Genomic DNA, 13,340 nt, shown 5'->3' on the forward strand with positions numbered 1-13,340 from the left:
TGTGATATTGCGACCGAGAATAGGACAAAGGTAAGGGAAGAGGAAGAGGACGAGAATAGGGGAGAATATTAGATAGTTGTGAGGGAGGGACAAGCGATGGCGCGGACGGAGGATGATGAGCTGTTTGGCCGGAGCAGTGCAGACTGAGGACAGAAAATAATATTTTTTTGATGTAGCGACTAGGGGAGGAGAGCGAGGAGCCGGGCGGTGCATAGCCGGCAGCCGAGAGCGGACATTCAAAAAGGAGTCATGTGACTATGAGTGCTCAATTGAGGGTACGGTTACGGGGAATGCCGAGGGGCGATATTAGACAATGAAGACGGACTGATGGGTTCTGCCCTGGCACTTTCCCCCCGTTCATGTTCTGAGGTCTCTCGACGTGCTCTCCTCCTTTCCCGTCCTCTCCCTCTTCGTCCGTCCATCCCTTCCATCCGCCTAACCCTTCAGCCGCAGCAAGGATACCGCCTGGAGTGCGTAATTTTCTTCCTCTTTTTTTCTCGATTTTTTTGGTGGGGTACTTATCGCGCGTCCTCTTTTGATTTTCCACTGCCATCAACGACGCTCGTCGACCGCAACACCGACACCAACGATGCCACCGACGAGCAGATCTCGCGACCCTTGCCGGCTTCTCACTATCCGATCGCATTTCCCTCGTTATCTGGACGCATACACTCTTGCTTTCCTTGAACTTTTGAGAGTTCGCTGAGATTACTCGCGACTCCTCTTTTGCTACAACAGCTTCCAATCAACAACCGCATCCGCCCATATAGCACGTCGAAGAGTCTCTTTCACGCCAAAAGAACACTAGTCCGGATTCCGCTGAGCAATCGCGTGTCCATCTTGTGCTCTTTTACCACCCTACCTCACCCCAATATCTCACTTGCAACTACCGTCTTCTTCGGGTCCCGCTGAGCAATCGCGAACCCCTCTGTTCTGAACTACTCTGCACGAATCTCACATACTGCCTTTTCCCACTTGTAACCACTATCGTACTCATATCATCATCTCTCGTACCGGCTCCACTCGCTCGACTCGGATTCTTTTTCCAACTGCAAAGCCCAGATTCAGCAATTAACTCCGAACTTATCGAATTTTCTACCTCAAACACATCCAACACTGCACTGAACTTGGTTTTTGATCCCGACAACAACACTGACAGCAAGACAGCAAAACATGTCACTCCAAGAAGCACACACACCTTCATCCACGACCGGTTCGACAGCCGGGTCACCTCCTCCGTCGCACCCGCCAGCGACTCCACTTTCACCAACGTCCCCCGGCTTTGGTGGCTCATCTATTGACGGCGACAACACCGTAAGTAGTTACTCCTCTTGTTGCGCGCTATCCCCTCTCGGACACTTCTTTCGACGTGTCCGGAATTGATGTTTATCCGGTGCCGATCACTGACGATTACCCGTTTTGTCATGGCAACAGATGAACAATGGTACAGCAAGCAACAACACCTCTCTTCCAGGCAAACGCAAGGCAAACAGGCGCGCAAATACCGCTGAGCGTCGGGCAACGCACAATGCTGTCGAGCGAGCTCGCCGCGAGACGCTCAATGGACGTTTCCTCGTATGTTGTTTTGCTGCTTGCGTGCTCGATTTGCAATGTGCTGACGAGCATTGAATAGGATCTTGCTGCTCTTTTGCCGAACCTTGCAACAGTCAGACGCCCTTCGAAGTCCGCAATTGTCAACTCAAGCATTGCTCTCATCCATCAATCACGCCGCACGCGCCTACTTGCGTCGCGTGAACTTCGTCTTCTCCGTGCTGAATCGGATGCCCTGCGCCGTGAACTTAATGAATGGCGTGCCCGTGCTGGTCTTCCACGTGTTGAGGAACCGCCCCGCTCGCCTGAATTTCTCAATTTGATCAGTCCTCAAGACATTGAAGGTGCTGGAGGTCTGGCGGGATGGGATGGAGACAGACTGGGCGAGATGGGCGAGGAAGAGCGCAGAGCGTACGAACTTTCTATGCAAGACCAGGAGGAGGATGGTTTCGACGATGGAGATGGAGACTATGTTCGCATGAATCCTGCATTCAAAGGTCCGGCAGCACCAACTGTCCCTTCAGCTCCTAATCCAGGTCAGATCAACCAGATGAGCGCGCTTCAACAGCAGCAGCGCCAGCAACAGCTTAGCTTTGCGCGCGGCATGAACTTTGACGGCATGCCATCACACCCCGCACTCTCCTCTGGTGTCAACACAATGTATGAGCCTAATGGTCTTCCGCACGGAGCATCTCACGCTTTACCTGTTCACCCGGACTTTGCTATGCACGCACAGCAGATGGCCCAGGAAAAAATGAATGGATGGGGTGCGCAGGGTCAAAATCAGATCGGCCTCTTCCTCGGGCAGCAAGCTCAGCAGCAATGGGCGACACAGCAACTCGCCGTGGCGGGTGCGACCAACTTTACGCCGCCAGTGAGTGCAGGCGGAGCCGGTTCGCCGCTTGGCGGAAACCCGTTCTTTGCGCAACAGCAGCAACAGGCACCATCTCAGCAGCAGATGTATACTACCCCGGAGTTGGACGATGCGAGCTCTGTTGGTAGTGCAGAGGGCATGGCGCACGGAGGAAGCACGGGAGGTAGCCCTGGTCCGTTTGATGCACGTGTAAGCGCAGGAGCGGCGTTCGGCCGAAGGCCTAGCTTGTCCCTCAGTCTTCCGACCAACGGGTGGAACGGTCAAGCGCAGACGCAACAAATCTCCGTTGGTGGAGGAGGCGGACGTCATCTCAACGCGCTTATGTTCTGACCGCGCTATCCGCAGGCAGCTGCCGACGGACCGACGGACGTCGTTACCCGATAGACCTTGCTAAATGTCTTTTGGTCTGGCTATTTATGCGTGTCATCCTCTTCCGCTCTGTTGCCTTGTCTCCCTTGTCACTCTCATTGCCTGCGTTTGTCTGGTCTGTGATTCTGTAATCCCCTGATTATTCTATCTATTTGTTGCCCATTCATTCTGTGCATGCGTCCACATCTCGACGTCCGGTCAGCCTGTTTCGTGATATGGTCAGCTGACCGAACGGTACGCACTCGATTTGAATGGTCCTTGTTCTGTTCAAAGGTATCTTGCCGTCGCCGTCGTACCCGTTCGTATTGATTAGACACATCACATTACGAGATTGTGTCCTGGTTTTGATCCCAAAGTCGCTCCTTGAACTTACCACCCTTTCTGTCGTTGCATTGTTCAATTTCTTCACTTATACAGCAGCAGTGCTGTCTGGCCGGCTGCTTCGGACTTTACACCGCTGTTATTTCCTCCGCATGTTCTGTTCGTTTGTGTGTGGTGTATGACAGCGGTTAAAACCCCAAATTTCTAGATGTTGGCTTGGTGAAGCTTGTCTTCGTTAGCCTTATCTGGACTGTCCCCTTTATTGTTTTCCTTTCCTTGCTTCTTGACCTGTTACTGTTTCTTTTCTTACCCTGTGTGTCAGTGGTGTTTCTGTCGTGCTGGCTGTAGTGCGTTCAGAGTTGTGTCGTCGTCGTATCGTAGAATGTTGTTTGTGCTTGGAGTACATGTACGTGTACTAAGTTAGTATGTATGTAGTGGCTAATTGCAGGAAAATTACTTGGAAAATGTTGTGTGAAGGTAATGCTTTATTATTGTACAACATGTGTTGACGCATTCCTGTGCATCACAGCCAGATCACAGCTATTTTTACCCAGTTTCAATCTCACATGGCACATTATTGTCATCATGGTTGACGGCAAGGCAAGCCTCACCCAGCAGGAGAATGACAAACAGATACAGAAATGGGAAAACGTTTAAAACATTATACTGTTATCTTGTTCTTGAGTGTCAGGGGGAGAGAGGTGGCTAAGCACAGCATTGTTGCAAAATTAATTCCTGACTTTCCTGTCATCGGATAGCTGTAGGTAGAATAAGGAGATTGTCTCTAGCCTGATATCCCTGTACATGTAATGGCAAAGAAACACAAAATGTTTTGCAGTTTTTTGTGGAGTGATTACTGTAGCTTCAATCCTTCTACAAAAATGCCTTTGCTGACATTCGGTTTCGGAATTGTATATGAGAGATTTGTGAGCATGTAGTGACTAATTGCAAGAAAATTAAGTGTAAAGATGCTGTACTTGTACTAGATGTAACTGGAGAATCGATTGAGATGTATATCGGAGGGTTGAAAGATATGTGCAGCATAACTTGTTTTGGCGTTCATATTTAAATAAGTTCTTACTAGTCTACTGATCTCGGCGTTCTATAATACATTATATGAGGTTGAAATTGGCGCAAATATGTGATCCAGGAATACATTCGCGAATATTGCACTGTTATCTTGCTCTGGAATGTAAAAGATCTTAAAGAAGAAGAGGTTAAGCACAATACTGACGGAGAATTTGCCCCAGCCGGATAGCTATAGATAGGATAAGGATTTCGTTTCTGGCCCGGTCCTGTACATACAATGACAAAGAAATGCAAAGCGTTTTGCAGTTTTCTGTGGTTACGAGTTAATTACTGTATCCCTTAAGCCTTCTGTAAAAATTCCTTTGCAGAAATTTGAGCTCGGATATGAACGCCAGAAGCCTGTATGAGTTAACTAAAAACTGTAAGGAATCTGTTTGGAAAATGTGGTGTCAAGGTGATGTACTTGTACCAGAAGCAACTGGAGAAGAAATTGAGATATCGAAAGATACTATTTTGATATATGCAGCATTGTTTTGTTTTGTAATATTTTTGAGCCTAGTTCTGACCAGTTCATAATCCAGTAATACTAATAGTAAACGGGTGGAATCCACCAGCCACCACTCGCAAGCCTTAGTCTCAAGTCATCTAGACTGAGATGAGGATATAGACATGTTCCACATTCATTCCCACTTTTATTATTTTCCATTTATCCATATATTTCAGCAATGTTAAAACGGAAGATATGAGAATACAGTCTTGAACTATTTTTACTGAGTTGCGTAATGGCGAAAGCACAACCAACGTCCCATCTATGGGCTATGTTTATTCTTTAATTTGAAATTTCAATGCAAATCGTTTCTTTAAAAGAAGGTTCCAGAGGAAATAAGTTATTGTATAAAGTTAAGAATAATGTATTATGTGAGACTGAGAACTGTATCACATAGTCCCGTTCCAGAGAGTACTTAAAACTTTGTATTTTTATCATGTTCTAGGTGCAAACAAGTCCGGCTTAAGCATAGCATCGATGGAAAATTTTGCTGGAAGGATAGGATAAGAACGTCGTCTGTGGCTTGATCCTATAAATGCAGTGACGAGGGAAGCACAAAGTGTTTTACAGTTTTTTTATGGATTATCAAGGCTGGACTGATTACTGTGCCTCCAGACCTACTAGAGGGAACTGTGGATCCATTTGTAGCAAGGACACGCACTATACCTTTCCCATGACGTTTGAATTCGGATATGAACGCGAGAAATGTGGTAGTGTGGCTTTTACGATCTAACTTTATCTTCCCGGACGGTCCCGCTGCTCCAACTACACATTTCGCACACTGTTCCGATGTTGGTCACGAGCACGAGAATAGAGGACAGAGAGTCTATGGACGAGTCAGAGAGTAGGACGCATCTATCAATGAAACTTCTCGGAAGGAGAAAGCCGCCGATGCAACACAGTTGAGCGCAATGAAGGAAATAGTACTGGAATACGGAGATAATAATGTATGCGCAGCGTCGTAGCAAATCTCGCTGAACAGAATTCGGCCCGATGAGCGCGATTTGCACAATAATCCTGGTCGACAAGCGACATATCACGTCTTCCAAACCACACTGGTCGGTCGAGTCATATTTTCCAATAACATGGCGTCACTCTCTGCAATGTCGAGAGGTTACCGACACTGTTTGGGCTTTGGTCTGTCAGCAAATACAGCGTGCCTTAGTCAGAAATACGGTCTACACGTGACCTGAGGCGCGTCGCGTCAATGCCGTAAACCTTAACCTTCTTCCTTGGCCTTGGATTGCAATTCGCCAGACTTCGGAGTTGCAGAACAACGAGGCACTTTCCACTCGCAAGGATGGGTCACAATCAACGCTGTTTTCGCGACTCTCCGTTCCTCGTAGACAGAGCCTTATTGGACTGTATATGTCCCGATGTCTTGTGAACACGAGCCCGTGAAGTCCGTTCGCTGTCTGGAGCGCCATGGTCACCACTGTCGCAGTCTAACCAGCACTGTATGTTTTGCATCCCGATAACTCTTCGAAAAGCGAAACTATTGGTACGATGGCTTCGGGGATCTCATTGCTGCTTAGTGAGACTGAAACTCGAAGCTGCTAGGTAAGTCCAGCTCCGAACTGTGTCTGCCTGCACTGGTGACTGCGCCAACCAATACGCTATTGACTCGACTCGTCATGGAATATATATACCTCTTCCCTTGGCACATTCATCGTACACAATAACTTCTCGTATATTACCTTTCCTTAATACTCAAACATGTCTCCCAAGGTTCCTCTACAAGCACCCTATGAAGGTGCCCTTCAACGTGGAAAGGCATGTCTTAGTTGTAGGTAAGGAACTGTTGCATACTCTACTAGCAAAAGCAATAATTCTGATATTTGAATTCGATAGACGTCGTAAAATGGTACGTCATAGTACTTTCCAACATGCTGGAATCGATTTCGACTGCAGGACCCAAATTCAAACTTCTGTTGTTATCCTTTTTTAGAAATGTGACGGCGAACGCCCGCATTGCACTCAGTGTATACGAGGAAATCGTGCTGATGATTGCGAGTATACCGATAATCAGGGACGGACGCGAACACAGATGCTCGAAGAGCATGTTGCTCTTCTTCAAGCCCGTATACACGAACTCGAAGATCCTCGAATTGCTTCTCAGTCGGTTCGCTTACACGATCCATACATTGCAACCCGGACGCCTGGTGCTCAGAATCCTAGGCCTCCGAATGCGTCTTGGTGGGAATCGGAAGAACCCCCTGCACAGATCACCGACATGCTGTATGTGTTTGAGTACCTGCTCTCGGTATTCTTTATCGGCTGAATTTCTGCTTTTATATTTTCATTGTAAAAAGCGTAGGAACATTCATGCCACATGCACCAGCGCTTGGATTTGCTCTCTGTCCTGTCCGTTTCCTTTCCAACTTGAGACTTCCAACAAACCATCCGGACAAGCCTCATCCAGCACTGCTACATGCTGTTTTCCTATGGGCATTGCACTTGTCAAAATGTAACGACTTTATGCAATACGAAAATCTATACCTTCAGCGATCTATCTTAGCATTACAAGATGCCTTGGGAAATGAAGTCAGACTAGAAGTAAGTCTCTAGCCGTTCGAAATACCCTTGCTGGTCAACGCTCACGGGTACATATCATCTTATAGGATTGGATGCTCGCTCGACGTCGGGTACATGCAATACAGGCGGAAGTGCTACTGGCACGGTATTTCTTCAGCCTCGGTCGATTACTTGAAGGCCGGTATCACGCAAACGCCGCGGTTTCACTCGCCGTTAGTTCTGGGCTGCACAGCTTACGGCTACTGTCTTCTCGCGGATCGAGTGAGTCGTCTTCACGATCGAAGTTTGGAAGGTTGGAGCTAGTCGCGCCGAGGGATGAACTCGAATATGGAGAACGCGTTCGTGTATTTTGGGCTGTATACGTTCTGGATCGTTGTTGGAGTGCAGTGCTTGATGTGCCATGTGTACTTACAGATGATGCAGCCCTGGGCACACAGATTGATAGTGATTGGCCACTAGAAATAGGCGACTATGAGCGGTTAAGTGGTAACCCCTCTGGTGCTGCGCAGAGTGATAGAACAATACAACGATTTCTATCTGGAGAGCCGCCGAAAGTTCGAGACGATGGCTCCCCATCACAAGAAACCTTTCGAGTGATGGCATCTGCAGTGTATGAGCGGGCCACCAGGCTTTCTCACCAGTGGTTCTCCCGTGAGTTTCAAATACACGGTGCCAGAACGGCTGATTGTGACTCGAAACGTTGTTTTATTTTGATAGAATTGTCATCCAAAAGCTCGAGTAGGTTATCACTACGTACGGAGATCCAGTCAATTGCGCGTCTTACAATGCAGTTCGCTCGGAGACTGACTCCAGTTGATCAGCTTTCGGTGGATGAGCAAGAGGGACAAGTGTTGTTGGTCGTGCATGCGCTTGCCCACGCGTCGATGCTGACTCTGCATCGTGTAAAGGCATCCGAAGCGCCCGCCGGAGATATGAGCGCAATCAATTCCGCTCTTGTACACGCCACCGAAATCGTTCAGATTATAGAGAAGTTCGGCGAGGAGGATTCGGCGCCAATCAACCCTATTCTTGCAGTATGTTATTTATCAGTTTCAGAAGCAGTATTTGGCCAACCCTGACCACTTCTTGTTTCTTAGGTTCTCGGGTTTTCTGCTGCGCAAATTTTTGCACAAGAGGAGCAGCGCATGTATCAGATTTCGGAGAGGCGTGAGCTATCGCCGACATCGTCCAACCGCTTTGTTTCGCTTCGTGCGAGCATTGCCCGGATCACAGAAGCACTTCGCCGTTGTTCAGGCTCATCCGACACCGGGGATATATTCAGTAGGCAATTAACTAAAATAAAGAACATTCGAGGACCTCACGCGCCTTCTTCCAGGTCAACAAGTCGATAAACTATTAGAAATTACGGGCGATCAGTGATTCGGACCGCCACTGATAGTATCGAACTTAATTCTACATATACGTTTATTCAGTAATATTACATTCAATTAGTTAATAATGGCATTTGTAATTGCCTACTGAGGACCTCCAGACTTGCAATTTTATTTGTACTTAGAGGATAGATTCTATAGACAGTATCGTTTATTTGTTATGCAATATCTTTGTATGTTAAGAATCGACACAGTTGTAGGAGTTGAATCCTATAATTATTTACTAACTTTAATCCAAGGTAAGACATTGTCTACCAATCATTTAGGAGTGGGGATCATTTACGTTATATCAGCGATAAGTCCGTATCAAATCTTAAATTTGCAGGTCTGAACGCATGTCCTCCAAAGAATCCAGCTGAGACTCTATTGTAATATTCGTGAACCAGGGCAATCAGATGAAATCGATAAGTTTGTAGGAGGATAGGGATACTCACCAATTACTGGGTATATTGGAGCGAGTTCCGTCAAACAATGCATTATACGAGACAATTCGTCTACCAGAACATTGACCGGAGTGAAATCGGCACTCTGGGCGCTGCCTTGTAACTGACGCACGCGTGTAATTTCGCGCATGAGGACTTTACTGGAGATTACAAAACAAGGCTACAGAACAATGTTTTTAATACAGCCACCGGAATCGGATAGGATACAGGCTTACCATACAGCAAGGTTCCATCTCAGAGATTTCGCCTCGTGTCAGATGACCAGGGAGCATTGCTATATAACGTGCAGCCTGGACGCAGCGAGAATATGCTCCATGATCGTTAGGTGCGTTTCGCTCATGGAGGCGTATGAATGCAAGGTAAGCGATTGCATGGATTGAAATGAACCGAGCCTTTAGCACAGCTGATGCACTGCCGTCCAGAGGAGCGAGTGTGGAGACAAAACCAAATATAGTAGAATCTGCATGTCGAATTTCTTCATCTAGACAGACGGTGAAAGTAGGAATCCGGTAAACAAAGAGGCAGAATCAATGATTTATGACTGGACGCACCGGATGTCGGGCGAGCGGCATATTGGGAAGAACGTTCACAAAGAAACGCCGCCTTGACAGCCAGCGCTGGATAGCTAAACCCAGACGTTGCCTTCCCTTCATCCTCTAGGAATTTCCTCAATGGCTCTGTATTTCCGTCAGATGAATAAGAAACAGGTCCCTAAATGATAATCACGTTTTATTTGCGGGTACAATTACCTCCTAGGAACACCACATACCTGGGAATAATCTTCAGGAGCATTCGGCCATGGCGTAGTAACAATAACTCTGGACTCCCCATGAAGTCGTAGGCCCGCGGGCTTTCCATTAGCTATTGCCCATGACCTATCTAAATGGAATACCATCCAGAAAACAGAGATACGCTCTCCTTCCTCGATAGTATCGACTCCTGGCTCTGGGGAAATGCGGTTCATACCAAAGCCCACAGCCAACCTGACGGCAGCACTGATATGGTAGTCTGTCTCCAAAGGGCGGCCTCCAACGGCAAATAGATAAGTAGCGAGAAGGATTTCCGCTTGAACGGCTTGTAGTCCCCGCCGTAGCGAATGGGCGGCAATCTGATGAGTTTGCAGCTGCGTCGTTGCCCGTACAAATAATGCCTGTTCAATCTCTGGAGACGTAGAAGCCGACTGGGTGAAGTGTACACCCCACAGAAACATTGCAGTTACAAGGGCGGGATGTGGAAACAATGGGCTTGAAGGTCCATAAGACATTGCTGTAGACACTCGGCTGTTGTTTAGGGCCCATCCGACCTGATGTTCGTGACGAAGGAAAATCTCGAATCTGAGAACAAAGCCAAAATTATTTCAGGGTCAAATAAAAATTAGTGTTTATACAGGGCTTACAGTTGCCTCGCTACTTGAACTGGAGGAAACTCGGAAGTCCACCAGTGGGATGATGGTTGTACTGTCAGCTGCGGATACTAAAAACCAGTAAGTAATGCTGGTTCCCTTTCTACAGTATTCTTGACAAACACTCTGTTGGCCCGTCCCTGAGATATATTAAATAAACAGGGACCTGGTAAGCCCAGGATCGCAAGCAAGCTACACTTGACATACTTGGAAATGCCCTCTGCGCATGGCTTGTTTCGAGGACTTGAACTCTGCTTTGCAGACGAGCTAAATATTCCTGAAGTATTTCGGTTCGTGTAGGCCCGAATCCGTCTGTGTATTCGCAATCAAGCTCGCGCCCGTTAGTAGCACATTGAGTGCAGACGGGGCGAGCACCATCGCATCTCTAATTATGTGGTAGTAGACCTTCTTTTAATCATAAGACGGCAGACATACTGTCTTTCTGCGCCTTGATGCAATACAATCCGTAAGTGTAAGAACAACACTACGGACAACAGAGTATCCTTACCTGCAGCATGTGCAAGCTTGTCCCTTCTTCAGCGTGGAAGTCTTGCCGGACGACATCTTCTCAGAGATGATATTAAGAGACAGCCTCGAAGAGAATTGTACAGATATGAGTATCGAGAATTGTTTTCTCGAAGGTATGCATGAACACTGTCATTGATCCACTCATTTATACCAGAGAGACAGATCAATTCTATGCATAATGAAGTGAGGTCAGAACAACTGTTTACCGGAATGTTTCAGCGCAAAACAGTGGACAGAGATGCGCCGAACTGAAATCCGAACACATATGGGCGTTCTCGGAGTAGCTCGAGCATGAGACTGGGAACATGTTGCTATTGGTTTTTCAGGTCAGAGAAAGGTTAAAACACCGAGGAATATGATTTAAAGATAAGTGAAGTATTAGCGCGGAGGATTTGTAACGGCCATCGAGTTTTAGAAGTAAAAAGCTTGCAGCGTCGGATTAACAAATAGAAGCAGTATGCATACGCAGGAAGAAGACCTGCCGTCCGTGGTGATGCTTCTCGTTAAACTTGAGCTTCCTTCGTAATTTTAGCTACGAAGTGATGCAATGCTCAGATTCCTCACGTTCATTAGTACACATAATCGCACGCTTCGGGCCGCTTCCAGGTGAGGAGTTAACAAAGACCAGTTTTATGTCGTCGATATCAATAGATGGAAACAATCTTCGACAAAGAAGGGCTTTGACTAGTCTCTAGTAATGTAGCCTTGTAAAGTCAGAAAGAATATTATGGACTGATTTGTACGTCCATAATGTTTCGGCCGTTGCTCCTGCAACGATCGATTTGAACCCAGCTAGAATCTCATAGGGCTACCACGGCGCATACGATATTGAGGTAAGGAGCGAAGGTATGAACAAGGAAGTCAGGCACGTGAAGCACACCATCGGCTATATCCGGAAAAGTACAGTGTGCTTGTTCTTCTGAATATAAAAATCAGTGCACTGCCAATGATAGATACCTTCAATTATAAAATTCATCGCTATCTACGCCCTTACCGGTGAGTTCTCAGCAGTGTTTCAACCATAAGTATGGTGATGATATACAAAACACTGTCTGTTCGGGCTCTTATCATAGTATTATGTGATATGTACTATTGCCTGAACATTTCAATAACGAGGGGTAAGCTTAGTTACAATGACTTTGATCGAAAGTCCATAACGACAATCCCATAATAAGCTCGTCCGAGTCAATAAAATTTGTCACGACTCAAGCCTCCTTGTCATCACGAACGCCACTACAATGTTCCTCATTTCGCCTTCTCTAGTCAAAGTATGAGGCTATACCCCTTCTGAAATGGTTAGTGCTTTTGTTATTTGAGTGATCGGCTTGGATGGGAACTGTGGAGACGAACGGAAGTGTAAGTACAAACGAACCATTTGAAGCTCCGTAAAGTCCGCGACACATCTGCATAAAAGGGTCGTGTGCACGTAGTGACGTAATAGAAATGGTCAAGCCTTCGGAACGGAAATCTGGGCTAAATATACACAAATATCCGAACGAACACAGGTTCTAAACAAAAAAGGCGGGTCATTTTCTAATGAAGAGGGAGTAATAAATGTCGACACAGTGGCAGCAAGTATTGAGTATAAGGAATGGATTAAATAATTGGAGGGACATAGAAATTGAAGAACTTGACAGTAGAGAATATTGATCATCACGGACGACGCAACAAAGCGCTGATTAGATCCACCTAATATATCAAGAGTTGTATGGACTCGAAAAAGCATTATGAATTTAAAGGCCTACACATTAAAGAGAGCTCTGAGCCTCTGTGTGGCGCAGTAGGGCTTGTTTCAGGATGGGATACTATGTGGGAAATCTGGTGAATATACTGTCGGATATCTGGAGTTTGTAAGTAAGAATAAGTAAGAAGCACATAGGAATGAATATCTCCAATAGGGAAAATTCTAGAGAGTAATGAACCTATTCGAGACGAATCATGAATGGCCCATTAGCATCCCTGGATACAGAGAGAAACGTGCTCGCGCAGCCAACCCACACACGGTACAATTTATCTTTAGCTAAGGAATACAAGGTCATTGGAATAACGGCCCTCCCATTTCCAAGGGCAGTGTGCCTCGAGGCATCTATTCCCTATCAAATACAGGTAGGGTCCATTAGTTATAATTACACACGCCAGTCTACCCTGTCCTGCTCTACTATGCGGCATGAGGATCACAGTACTCAATGACGGAGAAAGTGAGCTCATGCCGGAAATATTTGCTTCGAAGAAGCTGTCCATGTTCCGGCGAGGACATTTTGTTTTAGGGCCGCATGTGCACCAAAGCCCCCTGTGATATTTAATTTGAGATTTGTGAGGGAAGAAGTATTCCGCGGCTGACCAGGAACGG

At 46.6% G+C, this 13,340-nt stretch overlaps 3 protein-coding genes across 3 annotated transcripts; 2 read left to right on the plus strand and 1 right to left on the minus strand.

Annotated features, from left to right (window-relative positions):
• Window positions 1-589: 589 nt before the first annotated feature.
• Window positions 590-2,809, plus strand: FOMMEDRAFT_157778 (uncharacterized protein; the record flags this gene model as incomplete). Its single annotated transcript, XM_007267899.1, has 6 exons — window positions 590-697; window positions 771-1,130; window positions 1,168-1,314; window positions 1,435-1,575; window positions 1,634-2,710; window positions 2,771-2,809. The coding sequence occupies 6 exons, from the start codon at window positions 590-592 to the stop codon at window positions 2,807-2,809; spliced, it is 1,872 nt and encodes a 623-aa protein (XP_007267961.1).
• Window positions 2,810-6,407: 3,598 nt separating this feature from the next.
• On the plus strand, window positions 6,408-8,606 carry FOMMEDRAFT_157780 (uncharacterized protein; the record flags this gene model as incomplete). Its single annotated transcript, XM_007267900.1, has 8 exons — window positions 6,408-6,481; window positions 6,543-6,555; window positions 6,640-6,929; window positions 7,004-7,247; window positions 7,313-7,877; window positions 7,944-8,260; window positions 8,324-8,507; window positions 8,563-8,606. The coding sequence occupies 8 exons, from the start codon at window positions 6,408-6,410 to the stop codon at window positions 8,604-8,606; spliced, it is 1,731 nt and encodes a 576-aa protein (XP_007267962.1).
• A 324-nt stretch (window positions 8,607-8,930) lies between these two features.
• On the minus strand, window positions 8,931-11,026 carry FOMMEDRAFT_168970 (uncharacterized protein; the record flags this gene model as incomplete). The annotated part of the gene is made up of 10 exons (XM_007267901.1): window positions 8,931-8,980; window positions 9,052-9,220; window positions 9,276-9,541; window positions 9,612-9,771; window positions 9,830-10,394; window positions 10,457-10,533; window positions 10,586-10,602; window positions 10,670-10,847; window positions 10,898-10,910; window positions 10,971-11,026. The coding sequence occupies 10 exons, from the start codon at window positions 11,024-11,026 to the stop codon at window positions 8,931-8,933; spliced, it is 1,551 nt and encodes a 516-aa protein (XP_007267963.1).
• Window positions 11,027-13,340: the final 2,314 nt, after the last annotated feature.

The sequence above is a fragment of the Fomitiporia mediterranea genome, assembly GCF_000271605.1.
Source record: "Fomitiporia mediterranea MF3/22 unplaced genomic scaffold FOMMEscaffold_7, whole genome shotgun sequence".
Taxonomy (NCBI): domain Eukaryota; kingdom Fungi; phylum Basidiomycota; class Agaricomycetes; order Hymenochaetales; family Hymenochaetaceae; genus Fomitiporia; species Fomitiporia mediterranea.